This window comes from Magnolia sinica, chromosome 12 (genome assembly GCF_029962835.1).
Source record: "Magnolia sinica isolate HGM2019 chromosome 12, MsV1, whole genome shotgun sequence".
In the NCBI taxonomy this organism is placed as follows: Eukaryota; Viridiplantae; Streptophyta; class Magnoliopsida; order Magnoliales; family Magnoliaceae; genus Magnolia; species Magnolia sinica.
In genome coordinates this window covers 80445238-80460002 of record NC_080584.1, presented here as the reverse complement: position 1 = coordinate 80460002, position 14765 = coordinate 80445238, and the positions used below count along the sequence as shown (strand labels likewise).

Sequence of the window (14765 nt, the reverse complement as noted above, 5' to 3'; positions counted from 1 at the left end):
TACATTTTTTTTTTTAAAGGCATACAAAATACAGGAATTTTCCATTAAAATCAAAGTATGCGAAAAGAAATTACTTGATATTAGTAGAACGAAGAAGATACTGGAAGTAATAGTGACAAGGTTCACCTCTAACTTGTCTTCCTTGGCTTTATGATTGTTAGGTAGCAGATGGAGTTCATCGATCAACCGAATGCACTCGCTAACATTCTCAGGAGATACAAAATCCAATGCCACGTTCATACAAGACTGCAAATGCAAGGAGATTTGGCACCAAATGCAACATTGGTGATAGACTTCAACCAACAGAAGCTTTTGGAACACATCAAAAGATCAGGCAAGTTACCTCACCCATATTACCTTAAGATTTCTAGTTTGATATGGACATCCGGCAGGAACAAGGACTGCTTCTCCAACGTGCTGATCAAAAGTCCAAGGCTCGATATCTAGATGTGAAAACGTAACGGGAAATTAGTTTTCCATGATTTTAGTCTAATTACAACAAATCTTGAATGAAACAACTACTTACAGAACTCCTCCTTGAGCCTCCTTTTATGAGTTGTATCCAGAAAGAAACTCTGATCATGAATCGGATGAGCAGACTGTAAGAGAAGCATAAACACAACAACATTACAGATGAGTTATTGATAAATAATAATAATAATAATAATAATTTCTCATTCTAATAATCTTTACATGTTCAACTGGAGAGCAATAAGTGTGCCTGAACTCATTAGAGTGTTTTCTGAGGTAAGCCTGCAACTTTGGAACATCTTCTCTACGAAAGACATCCCATCGAACACCACATGATTTAGCTATTGATTCTTTTCCAAAACTAAGGGTGCTCCCTCTACTTTCTTCCTGAGCGGCCTTCTCTCCATCATCAGATATTTCAGAGCTTTGGGTACTGGAACACTCCTTTTGGGATTCAATATCAGTGCCATACTCTCCAGCATCCAACATTTTTTCCTCTTTGGCACCAATTTCATATTCTTTAGGCCTTTGGATGACAGCAGACAAGCAAGAAACACCAGCAGCTCCTCTTAATAAGGTAGACTCTCTTCCAGTAACATCTTCCGGATCAACAACATCTGGTTCTTCCACAACAACCACAGATGACTCCTGTTTCACCCCATCTACAACTTCTGGAACAGATACAGTCCGCCTGAGGAACTCCCTTTCATCCTGAGCCCTGTGCCTTCTCTTAAGCTTTTCAATTTTGATAAGTTGCTCTGGGGGAATTATAACCTCTGTGGCATGTGTCAGCACATTCACCTGTGATAAAAGGACAATAAATTATAGGGTCATTCACCTGACAATGAAAATACTTGCTGCAATGGATGATGTATTGTATTTATGGGTGCAATTCGAGCAGGTGGGGTCAGGTTGAGGGTCAACCCAAGCCAAACTCGACCTTCAGAGGACCCAACCCACAACTAGATCCAGCCCGAGGTGCCCAACCTGAATTCCTCAATACTCAATCCCCAACCTGACCTGAATTTGCTCAACCTGAACCCAACTGGATTTCAAACCATGTTAGAATTTTCCAACCCTAACCAACCCAAGGACAGTGACAACCCGACCTGAACTCTGGTTCCAGCCCTAATTGCATTTTAATAGTGAAATTAATGATAAGCATAGCCTAACAGTATCATGAAATAATATGGGAAAGCCATACATGATATATATTCATCTAGATAGAGACTGCATTGCATGCAAACAAAAATTATGGAGATCAATAGAGAAGAGTACAAGTCATAAATCAACAGCTTGTAATCAACAAATCAGTTCATGCCTCGTGCATTAGTGTGGATTATAACTAAAAATTCACTGACAAAGCATTATAAAGTGACTGCATTAGTGTACCGAGTACATCAGTAAAAAGTGTTGTAGGGCGCTAAGTTAGAGTTGCATGTTAAATGTACTACAAATTTATAAGCATTTGAAGATAAAAAGATTATCCAAAACACTATGTAATGGCACATGTGGTTTCATCTTGTTTTCTCTTTCCTTTTCCACAATTACAGGACATCAAAATTTGGGCTTGCCCATTTTGAATTCCTTTGGTAATCCTGGGTTTTCTAGGATTAGTTGGTGCATTCATGATCATCAGGGAAAAACTCTCATAGAAATCTCAGGGCCAGCTGGAACCCAAGACTCCAGTCATGGAGAGGCAGCAGAGCTTCTGCAAAAGGGTAAAGCTCCTGGTAGAGTTCAGTTTCTTTCCAGCTGTTGCTGAAGGAAACTCCAGAAACACAATCATGTGGGCATCATCAGGGAAGGGTCTGTGGAACTTGCCTGATATGCTTTAGATGTTTAGGGCCTTTGCAGAGGAAAGCAAGCTTCTTCCTCTCATGTGTGGAGAGATAAATGACATGGCTGATGCTCGTGCCAAGCAGGGAGCGACGAGACAGACTTTAAGGGCCTGTTTGGTTTTCCATAATACAGGTAAATTGCTGTAAATCACTGTAAAAAAGTAATTATTACATTCTTTCACCTGTTTGGAAACAAGTGAGTAATTTCACCTGGGAAGCCGGTCCAAAAATGTTGACTTAAATTCGTGGGCCCCACCATAATGTATATAATATATCTGTGTCATCCATCTGTTTTATTAGAATATTTCGAGGCTTTATCGGAAAAAATTAGGAAGATCTAATGTTCAATTGGCCCACATGAAAGGAAACAATGGACTTAATTTGTCCACTGTTGAAAGTTGATTCTTTTACTGGGCCCACGTTGAGGTTTATTCACCATCTAACCCGTTCATAGGGTCACATGGACATGGATAAGTGAAAAATATAAATATAAGCCTGATCTAAAATTTCTAAGGGCCTCAACAAGTTTTTAATGGTAGGCATTTAATTCTCATAATTTCGTGTGGTGTGGTCCACTTGACCTTTGGATTTGCCTAATTTTTGGGCTCATGCCTTAAATTCATTTGGCATAATGAATGGGCGGTGTGGATAAGCCACACACATTATGGTGGGCCCCATATTTATTTTACAAATTCCTCGATTTGAGTGCTTAAAAAGTAACCAGTCAAGTCAGCATTGGGAAAGATGAAGGTAGATGAAGGTAATTACCTTGGTAAATAATGATTACTCATTTACAACGTAATTACACTTGAGCCAGAAAACCAAACAGGCCCTAATGGTTTTCAACTGCAGTCTTGTTGCTCATATCCTGAGAGTCTGGAGACTCTGGACTCCTCTCTGAGGAGTTGAGTTGCCGTTTGGCTGGTCTTAGCCATTACATTGTGGCATGACCAGAACATTGTTGGGTTTTTTTTTTTTTTGTAGGATAATAAGTGGATTTTATTAAAATAGCTTAAAAGAACAAGCAAAGAAATACAACAACAAAATAATTACAACCCAAAAATAGAATGCTCAACGGAGATGTAACATTGTTGTGTTATTGGTTTTGCTTAATGAAAGCCAGATTACCATTCAAAAGAAATTCTGTAGTCCATGGATCCACCGAAACAGAAGTTTGCTGCGACTGCCAATCTACAAGGAACCACTGAGACCAACTTGTAATATTCCATTTTTCCTCAAGACTAAAACAAAGACTTCATGTCCATGTTCAGTTGTTTCTTTTCTTTTTCTTTTTCTTTTTTCTTTTTGAGAAGACAACAGTAAAAAGTATAGCCTCTGAGTAATGTACCACCACATCATGAAATCAAGAAGCTTTCATAAATGTTATTCAAGCTTCCGGTCTGAATAACTTACGAAAATCAAACTTCAACCAACTCCATGAGCATAACTACCCTTTCAATGGGATTAATAGAGAATAAATTTTTCAGATTAGCCAATAACAATGACCCGTTCAATGGATGTATCCTTCATCAAAATAAACACAAACAGTTAGGGCCTGTTTGGATGCATGAAATTTAGCAATTCATGAATATGAAAATTCATTAATTGGTATCTTCATAAAATCGGAAGTTCATTAACTAGCAAATTTGTTGTTTGGGGTTTTTCTTGTCAAATTTATGAGATTTCTAGATTTGTTGTTGCTTGGGCTAACCAAATTTACATTTTAGTAGAGTAGTTCAAGTCCCTTGAAATCAATTATGATTGGACTATCCAAGCCATCCAATCAACGGTCATCAAAAGATTCAAAACTAATGGTCAAAATCAAATATAGTATAAAATGGTCAAATAATGGATTTTTGCCATCCATCATGCGTCCTAACTTTGATAGGATAATTCTAAACATCCAATCAATGGTTAGGAAAATAGATGGTCCATATTGATTATAATAGTGAAATTTTCACTCACCAATCTTGATCGTCCACTTGGGGAGGCAAACTCTTATTGCCCCTGTAAAAACACAGTCCAATATGGTGATCCCAAGTATACCATCAATGATTCAGAAATGGATGGTCCATGCTTATCATACTAGAAGAGATCCTACACGTGATCTGGACCATTCATGTGGGACTCAAATTTTGTCAGCAATCTGTCCTGAAAATCACTTTTATTGGATGATTCAAAACCATCTGGTATTTGCCTAATGGATGATCCATATTTATTATACCTACGAATGTCTAACCACTGTCCATCATGCGGGCCCACCTTTGAATCATCCATCTCTCTTATACATGCTATGGATTATCCACCATGTATTACCCACCATAGATTGCACATCCCTCTCAAAAGCCACTTTGATTGGATGACTAACCATTAGATCAATGTATAGGCAAATGGATGGTCCATATCAATGATAATAGATCATTGATCTAAACTATCCATCATGGTGGGTCCACCTTTGATGGCTCATCTTTTTTCTTTTTCTTTTTCTTTTCATTATTTTATTTTATTTTTTTTTATTTTTATTTTTTTTGCATGAGGCAGAAAACAGAACAACAAAAAGAAAGGACAGAAAAAAACATACAGTATAGCTGACCCAGTAGGCTAGGATGCCAACTCCTCAACAAGCAACTGAACCCAAAGGTTGCTCCCTATCCCAAAAAAATCTTTCATTTCTCTCCAGCCAGATACACCATAAAGAGGCCAGCAGTGCCAAATTCAAATCACGCTTATCTTTGGAGCTTGGACCCCCACATGCCACGACAAGAAAAAGACCACCAAGAAGTTCAGCATTACCCAAGACGTTAAAGGCCAAGAAGATGCAGTCCCATACAAAAAGGGACAATGAAGAAAAAGATGAACAACAGATTCCTCATTTGTCATGCACAATAGGAAAACATTCGGCAGCACCATCCCTCTCTTACAGAGATTATCAACAGTCAACCTATTTCTCCCCACAAGCTAGCTGAAAGCCGCCAGCTTCGATTTTGGGAAAGAGGAAGGATATCTCCAAACAAAACCAATGAAGGAACATCCAACTGCATTGTCCGACTACCAGATCGCCTCAAGAAGGGAGTGAACTGAAAATCCACCTGACTTATCCCTGAGCCAAAACGGCTCGTCACTAGCATGCAGGTCGGGGCAAATGCCTTCCAACAAGGAAAGTAACCTTGCCGACTCCCCAATTTCATCATTGGACAGACTGCACTGGGTAGGGAGAAGCCACACTCCACCAAAGCATTGGCTGGTGAAGTAATCAGCGACAGAGACTGTTTGGTCCGAAATCGGCCTCACAAGGTGATGGAATTGAGATCTTAGGGGTGAATCCCCTATCCAAATGTCATCCCAGAACTTCACACTAACCCCAGTGCCCATAGAGATTCCTATTGGAGGAAGAACTTTACAAGCCATTTGAGCAATGTGTTTCTTTTGTGGGAGGGGGGGGGTGTTTGGAGCCCCGTACAATGACTCCTTTATCCATCTACCTGAACTAGAGACACAATACTTCCCCGCAATAACCTTTCTCCACAAACTCTCCTCCACCCAAAATCTCCACACCCATTTTCCCAGCAACGCCTAGTTAACCTCTTCCAACACTTTTATTCTAGCTCCACCCACATTGTAAGGCCTGCAAACATCCTCCCAATTACAGAGGTCGAATTTGCTTTTGCTTGACAACCTCTTGCCAAGAAAAAAAAAAAAGTCCCTACAAAGCGTATCAATCCTCATGAGAATTGATTTCGGACAGCGGAAGAGAGACATATAATATAAGGGTAGATTTGAAAGGGCAGGCTTAATAAGAGTGAGTCTTCCTCTCAAGGATGGCAATATACCTTTCTAAGAGGAGAGTTTCCTTTCCATTCTTTCAATCACCGCAACCCATAATGGAAGGCCCAAGTAGGTAGAAGGGAATGATCCCGCCCGACATCCCAACAAGCCCACGAGAGAGGAGGTTTCCCCTTCTTCCAGATCTATCCCCAACATTTCGCTTTTCAAAAGGTTCACTTTGGACCCGAGACGAGCTCAAAGCACCAAAAGATCTTGTGCAAGTTACCCACCTTATCCGACTTAGCTTTGCAAAAAAACAAGTGTAATGTTTACAAATTGCAGATGAGAGATAGGATTTGCAACACCCAGAACCTTAGAGCCCCCAAACAGGCCCACCAATCAGCTCATCTCTTTTACGAGTAACTTTGATCAGATAATCCCAACCATTAAATATGGCTGGGAAGATGGACAATCCATATTGACTACAATAGAGGTTCAGGTGTTGATTTGAACCATCCATGAAATAGGGCCCACCGTTGATTCTCATCCCCTTGGAAAATCATTTCGATATAATGACTCTAGCTACTACCAATAAAAAAAAGGAGGTAATGTAGTAGATGGAGCATGCCACAATTGAAGGGCCCATTTGGATGTACCTCCAAATCGATATTGGATCAGCATCATCAGGGTAATCCATCCACTTCATGTTTGAGATGACACAGAAAATGGAAACTGCATTAAGTGGGTTCCCATCTTCATGCTTTCTCAACTCCAAATCCATAGTCAGACAACAACAGGTAATACCTTTTCTTAACTCGCTATCATTTTGACAGGAGATCATCCCATCCCCTTGGAAAATCTCTTTGATATAATGTTTCTAGCTCTAAGTAATACGTAGCTAGGGTACAAGTTCGCACTATGATCCCATCAGGGAAGGGAGAATAAAACAATTCTCCAAAATTTCTCCCCACTACTTATTTAATAGAAACACCCAAGCACTAGGCAGCATGATGAGGACATTCAAGCAACATATAAGAGTAGGAGGGGGCTGAGCTAGTATCCTTATAGCTAGATGACCATTACATGGGGCCCACTTGGCCCAATTCACATTCCTAGCCACGTTGAAGACCCCACGAGTATGCTCGTGTATCTTTGAACATCCTGCACTAGGAAGATGCACGTGAGCTGCATTTAGGAGATTGATGGACTCATCGGACCATTGGATCAAGTGGACACGATGATCGGACCATTGGATCATCATCATCAAACATCAATGAAATGGTTTAGTCATTTAGTTTGTTTGTATGTTTCGTTATTTTTTGCATAGCTCGTATTTGTGTTGAGATTATGGAGTTAGGAACAACTTTTAATTTATTAAGCGTCTTTATATTGAGAATCTTATCTAAGAGCGCATTTTTGTAAAAGGTCTTTTCTGATACTATAAAGGGTTGGACGTCCCCACCCTAATTATACATGTTATGAATGAAAGAGATTTTTCTAATTTTGCTCTGAGATTAAGCAAAAAATAAATAAAATCCTGTGATTGGATTGGTGGTGCAAAACCACGGGGAGTGATTCCCTAGTTATATTTTTTACTTTTCTCTCTTCTCAACAAGGTATTATCTTCCTTTTTCTCTTTTTTTCCCCTTTCTCTACTTTCCCCAATCTCTCTTCTTTTATCTTTCTTTTCTCCCTAAAACCCCAACTTGGATCTAGAATCCCAAACCCTAATTTCCAAAATCCCCAAGTTTTCCAAACCCAAATTCCAAATTCTAGAAACCCTAACTGCTAAAACCCTTAGCCCAGAATCTGAAATCCCAACCCGAAACCTCCCAAAACCTCAACCCTAATGTTCTCACCTTAATGCCTCTAAACCTAGATACCCCAAACCCATCGCCCACATTCCCTAGCCTTTAAACCGCCCTGATATGTCAAAACTCGTACACGTCACATGATTTCCATTGAATTCAGATTAAACCCTATGCTAGGATGGGGGTTCTATCTCCCATAGGTCCCGGTTAATCAGTAATTTATGAAATTCGCATTGTGGGACTGTCGTGGGCTTGAATTTAGATATGTCATGAATTTGAAAATTTTGAATTTATGGTAAATTAGCTTCATTTTATTGTTCGATTTCTCTAGTTGATCTATCTTTTAATTTCATGGTATCATATTAGGTTAGATCATTCTGTCCTGCATCACAGCATTACTGCATTTCTATTAGAAAGCACCACAATACTATAATATAATTATACCCAACATTGGGCTTGATATAATTGTATTAAGAATTGCAGGAACAGAATACTATGTATTCTGCCTTTGCCCAAATGACCCTTGTGTCAAGAAAATGCGATGGATGTAGATTATTCTTCTTCTTCTTTTTCTTTTTTCTCTTATTTCTCTTATTTTATTTTATTTTTTTATTTTTTGGAAAGGCTGGATGTAGATTATTCTCAAGCATCAAAATATTTGAAAGACAAATGTTTGCAAAAACTACATTTCAATGACACCTAATCACTCCACTCTCAACTGAAATGGAACTTAAGAGCACAAATAGAAACACACTTTGAACACAACAACTCAACGAGAAAGAAAGTAGACAAAAAGGGAAAAGTATATTTTGGAATGCAAACTATAGAAACAGAATTATAGGAAATTACAAATTAAACTGAACTTTGCAAGTATTATACCTACCACATCATATATATCATAGTGTAGCTTAGTTACAGAATCACCACGGCAGAGCTCCTCAGCCACACCGTAAGAGATATACACCCGTGGACCCAGGTCAGGCTTGAGGAATTCCTTCGGTAACTTCACAGCTAAGTTGAAAAGGCCAGAATTGGGATTAGTATATTCTTGGAACGGTAGACTACAAACAAATTCAGCATTATGAGCCGGCAACTGTTCCTGAAACCAACTAGGAGGATGCCAATCCTTCAATTTCAGCATCTCAGGCCACAAATTGGCATGTGTTCTTCCCTCTAAATATCCATTAAGAAAGTGGTGAATACTGATTTCTACCTGCATCACCAGTGACAGGATATCAACAACAGGAAAACCTTTTTTTTCTTTTTTTTTGCTGGGAGAAAGGCTGAGATGATGATAAGTAGAAAGATAATAAACGAAAAGTTACTGAAGCTGCATTATAGAAAAATGGCATCGATGTGAACTAAATCTCAGTTCAAGAACAAATAAAGCACTCCCCCAGGTGATGGGCACCTTGGTCACCAGCATCCCCCACCCAACTATCCAAAGCAGACTCAAGAACATTCTTCAGGTAAAGCAATTTAAATCATTTAAAAATGACGGTCATCAGTAATATTAATCCTCAATAACAGCAATAGTAAACAAAAGCTCTAAGACTGCCACATGAACTGCTACAGCTTCATGGAATGAAACTAATCTTGATGATGGAGTTCTAGGATTGCATTCAACTCAATTTAACATTACTTATGATAAAACTTTTTTTTTTGGAGAATTAATGCAAGAAATATCGAGAAAATGTACCTCACACCAATCCAAGCAATCAGTAGCTTTAACTGACTTCATATCATTCCCATGATTGGTACTGTTCCTTTCAAGCAAAGGATGGAAAAATACCGAAGGATCCCAGCTTAAATCAGATTTATCATGAAGCACATTGCGTACTACAACAGGCTGGCCCTTAATCCAATGCTTCTGAAAATGTTCAAGATCTTCACCCTGAAGATCCTTTGCAGTAGGACAATATAAATAGTTATCGTAAGACTCCTCTCTAGCAGCGGCTTCTCGCAAATTCCCATCAAATCCCATTGCTTGATCATGCATGCCAACACAAAAGGGACAGTAGGAAGAAGCATCTAACATTTCAGGAAAGTCATAACTGCAAGCTATTTCTTCTGCACTTATTTCCAGCTGTTGTATCCAATCCAATGGGAAAATGCATCTCAAATCGAGATTGCAAGCGCCACAACCTCCGAGCTCCTTGGGAGGACAAGGAACGCTGCCATTGCCATCATTAGCTTTCCATTCGGGCAATGCAACTGAAGAAGGTAACAGAGAATTACCATTTCTTAACAGAGAGAGCCTTGTTCCCAAAACAGGCTTGCCACCATGAACATAAGCTTTCCCTTTATTTATGTAATTGAATGTAACTGCTCCAATGCCTCCAGGTAGGCTTCCTCCACGTATCTCACGACAACAACTTAGGCAAAGGTCAAAAGAACAATTTGAGCAGCTTCTATGGAAATCCACGATGGAAGCTTTGCAGTTGTCACTACTCAAATATACACAATGCATCAGTGCAACACCTAAAAGCCAATGGAACTCTTTGTTATTGAAGGAAAACCTTTATGGGTGTATTTAACTTACCAGTACAGTTTCTCATCATAGCCACATTCCGCCTGACGAGGCTGATTAGAAGATGGTTTTTCCCCTCCTGCAACAAAAATCCATCAGAGGAGAGACACGGTTTAAAGGCAATTTATTAAAAATAATAATTAATAATAATAAAAGGCAGGAACATCATGCACCTACCCTGTAGCTTTGCCTCTATTTCCAGCTCAATTCTCTGTTCCTGATTGATTTGTTTCAGTACTGGAAGAAGGATACAAATCAAATAATGGGCATGTAGAATTTTGTCAATCTTGTCTATACCGCTTGCAGGACCCTGAAAGAGATGGAATATCAGTAGGCAAGTTGCTGCCACTATCAAAAAAGAAAACAAAAAAGGGAGGCAAGGCAGCAGATGGAGAATGCCACAGTTGAAGGGCACGTTTGGATGTACCTCCAAATCGGTATTGGATCAGCATCATTAGTGGAACCCATCCACTTTATGCTTGAGGTGACACAGAAAATGGAAACCGCATTAAGCAGGTTCCCATGTTCATGCTTTTTCAACCCCAAATCCATAGTAAGACAATAGCAGGTAATACCTGTTCTTATCTCACTATCATTTTGACAGGAGCTCATCCCATCCACCACTGATAATAGGAACTCTCAAAAACACACCCTAAATCTTAAAAAAGAGACACCTGGAAATCAGACCTTACATCCGCCATCTATTGATTCACTGGACAAGCATGTCTTACAATTGCAAGTTCCGCGACAAACAGGACAGGCCATCTTAAATTCTTTTTCTGGCATCTCAGAGTACCTAGAATGGGAATTGATGTTAGAACATGACAAAACGGAAAGTACTTGAAAATAATCATCAAACAATTAATAGTATATAACTCCATACGATGTTGGGGTCATCCTACACTTATGATCAACATAAACAAGAAAACAGAGACATTCTGATTCAATTGTTTGAAAATTAATTTGGTTGCCTTGAAATTGCTATTAATTACCCAATCGTCCATCAGGAAAGCCATACATTTTATTTTTTTTTTGTTAGCTCGTTAGTACACCCACTGTCAGATCACACTTCGCTGTTAGCCAACCCCACTAGGGAATCGATGCCAAGACCTCAGTGTTGAAACGAGGTATCTTTCACTCAGTCTACCACATGAGCTATGGATCTGGGTGTTCAGGAAAGCCATACATGCACAATAACAAACCTTACAAGTAGAAATATCTAGTTCCAGAGATTCTTGAGCAAGACTAAGACCATGTCACTATAAACCAAAGGTTCAACAGGATCCCACCCTTTGGAAGGAGATTATCGTCATTGACACAGCTCATCGTCACTGCAAGCAAAACTTACAGCAGGTACCAGATCAACCAAGAAAAATGACAGGATGAACATGGTCTATAGTTTCCCCGGCATTTGCATTTTGGTTTTTTGTTTCATGATACAACCATCCCTTGAGATGATAGATGGTGAGATTTTTATCAAACCCTACAACCCAACAACAAGGCTATGGATCTTGGATGATGGGATGGATCATATCCTTCCAATAGGGAGCACTACATTATCCACTACAATTATGACCCGTATAGCAACCTAACACAAATGACTGTTGCCAGAGAATTCCTGATCAAACCTAATAAGCTGAAATGACTTAAGGCAGAAATTTCTTGACCAAAACTACAAACAGCTAAGATAGATTCCCAAAGGATCCAACCTTTCAGCAGCAGAGGAAAACCTGACCCCACCCCAAAGAAAGCAAACATCATCCTTGACATAGCCTGACATGACTCCACGCAAGATTTAAAAGAAGTACAAAATTGACCTAGAAAAAAGATAGCATGAACATGGTCCATGGTTTCTACATTAACATTCCATAAGATGCATATCACTCTCCACTAGAGATAACAGATGCTAAGGATTTTACCCAAGGTTCCAGATATCAGTACTAGAGGGCATATCTGCCAGGACCAAAACCAATACAATATGGGCCATGTCAGACCCATACTGGACCAGATTGAGGCAATTATCTGACAAAAAAGAAAAGAAAAGAAATTATCAAAAAGGTTTTTAAGAAAAAAACGAGAAGCACAAGAATGTATCATTCAATGGCGTGTCCAAAACATTCTTTTGTAACAAGGATGTTTGTCCACCTGACCTATTGAAAATTGAGCTTTATACTCTAACCTCTAAATTTGATGTTAATAAAGCATTTGCGAATTAGAAATTTTGTGGTTGATCATCAATACTCATTGTAATGGGTTTTATTAGATATTTAGGTTTAATGGGTTTTGTTACATATTCAGGTTTTTAACCGAACACCACAATAATCATCAAATTCACCACATATTATCCAGAATCAAAACATATGCGATTACAATCACAAAAATGAGGAATGCAACATAATGAATAGCATACTGTTGTAAGTGATTCATGCAAGGTATATTGGTATCCCAACTTAGTCCAAGGTCATGGAGGGGCTTGACCCTTGCATATTTTACCGTGAAAGGTCCAAGGGCTTCAAGGCCAGTGGTCCCAAAGTGCAATATGCACATTGTTTTCCCTATCAGTATCAAAAAATGTATCACAACTTGGGATACAGAAGCTGCATGGGACATATCAAATGTATCACGTAATGTTTGGCTGTTTTTGGGAAACATTGGGAAACATTGGAAAATTGGTCGAATTTTTCAATGAAACTTCAGTAGATGTTAAAAAAGGCATCATTGCACACTTAGAAATTTAAAAGAAAAAAAAAATCACAAGAAACAAATGCACATAATAAGTTTCCTTTGTATAGGGTCCAAAATTATGCAATATCAGATAGAAGTGATGCAACTATATTTAAAGTTAATTCATATTAATTTATAAATCATAGAAGATATGTAGGAAAACACAATCAATTAATTATTTTTAAAAATTGCAAATATGGCATACAAGTAATCGCAATTAAATTCTCTAAATTATGTCTCATAATCCAAAAATTAGGTTTATTTCCTTGTCCAAATAAGATTGGTGGACATTTATTGGACAGTTAAGAATGAAAAATATCCAATGGTCCGGTTTCAACAAACAAGTCTCCACAAATCAAAGGTCAAGATCATTCAAACAATCTGATTTTGGGACCGTGACTTGCCACAATGGGTTCCACAATTCAGTCTAATTTGAGTTAATATTGACATGTGTACGCTTTCATAGTACATGCACATCCCAATGTTATGCGTGTGAGTATGGTGCAAATTTGAAAAGTTAGCGAGCAAGAGGCGGCAACTCAAGTGGGCCCCACAATGATGTTTATGTGAAATCCAACCCAACCACCAGGTGGGTCAACCCATATTAGGCCCTGGGCCCAAAAATCAGCCCTATCTATGATTCAAGTGTACTGCATGATTGGAAACAATGTACAGGGCGATGTTCACCCTCAAACTCTTTACCTTGGTGTGGCCCACCTGAATCATGTTTGGGCCTGAGTTTTACGCTCCACGACTAAATTTCATTGTGGCATCTAATGGTTTTAGTGGATTTCATATAAACATCACGATGGGCCCTGTAAAACTCAAGGGTGGACGTCTCTCTCCAAATTGTTTCCTTTGGTGTGGGCCGTGTAGCCCTCTAGAATAACAAGTTAGCCTAATTTTTCGGCCCTGGGTTAATGTGAGATTGCACATCTAATGGTTGAAGTGGATCTCACATACACATCAAGGTGGGCCCATAAAAAATCAAGGGGGCCCATAACAAATCAAGGGTCCTATAACTTGTTTTAAATATATTACCTTCTGAACGATTGGTTGAGGGACACCGACCCTTATTTTTTTATAAGGGCCATCATGATGCAGTATGTGAAATCCACTCCAACCATTAGATGTGCAATTTCATGTTAGACCAAGGCCAAAAAATCAGGCCAACCCTGTGATTCAAGTGGGCCACACCAAAGGAAACAGTTTGGAGAGAGACGTCCACCCTTGATCTTTACAAGGCCCAGATGATTATATGAAATCCACTCCAACTATTAGATGCCAAAACAAAATTTAGGCATGGGGCCTCAAAGTCAAGCCTAAACGTGAATCAAATGGACCACATCAAGGAAAATTGTTTCAAGGGTGATTGTTGCCTATACATGTTTTCAATCCTACAATCCAACTAAATTACGGATGGGGCTGATTTTTAGGCCCTTGGCCTAACATTGGGTGACATACCTGGCGGTCGGGGTGAAGTTCACATAAACATCATAGTGGAGCCCACCATTTAAATACAATGTCGTTCACCATGAATGAACGACACATCACTGAAGCCTTTTCATTTGGATTTTTCTCATAACCTGTTTCATCCCTCTTTCATATATTGGTACCAGCCAA

At 39.0% G+C, this 14765-nt stretch overlaps 1 protein-coding gene across 6 annotated transcripts in view; it reads right to left on the bottom strand.

Moving 5' to 3' along the window:
- Positions 1–14765, bottom strand: part of LOC131221861 (lysine-specific demethylase JMJ26-like) — a 36208-nt gene that overhangs the window by 11236 nt on the left and 10207 nt on the right. For 3 of the 6 annotated variants that reach the window (XR_009159625.1, XM_058217157.1, XM_058217159.1), the window contains exons 3-11: positions 11106–11214; positions 10596–10728; positions 10431–10497; positions 9588–10335; positions 8772–9101; positions 694–1272; positions 527–599; positions 358–443; positions 127–246 (exon numbers count right to left, since the gene is read on the bottom strand). Coding sequence is in view for 4 of the 6 variants with exons in the window: in XM_058217157.1 (XP_058073140.1) it covers positions 127–246; positions 358–443; positions 527–599; positions 694–1272; positions 8772–9101; positions 9588–10335; positions 10431–10497; positions 10596–10728; positions 11106–11214 (2245 nt within the window). In the remaining 2 variants the exon portion in view is untranslated. Of the gene's footprint in view, positions 1–74; positions 247–357; positions 444–526; positions 600–693; positions 1273–8771; positions 9102–9587; positions 10336–10430; positions 10498–10595; positions 10729–11105; positions 11215–14765 lie in introns of all 6 variants that reach the window. The other 3 variants (XR_009159624.1, XM_058217158.1, XM_058217160.1) reach the window with 2 other exon arrangements.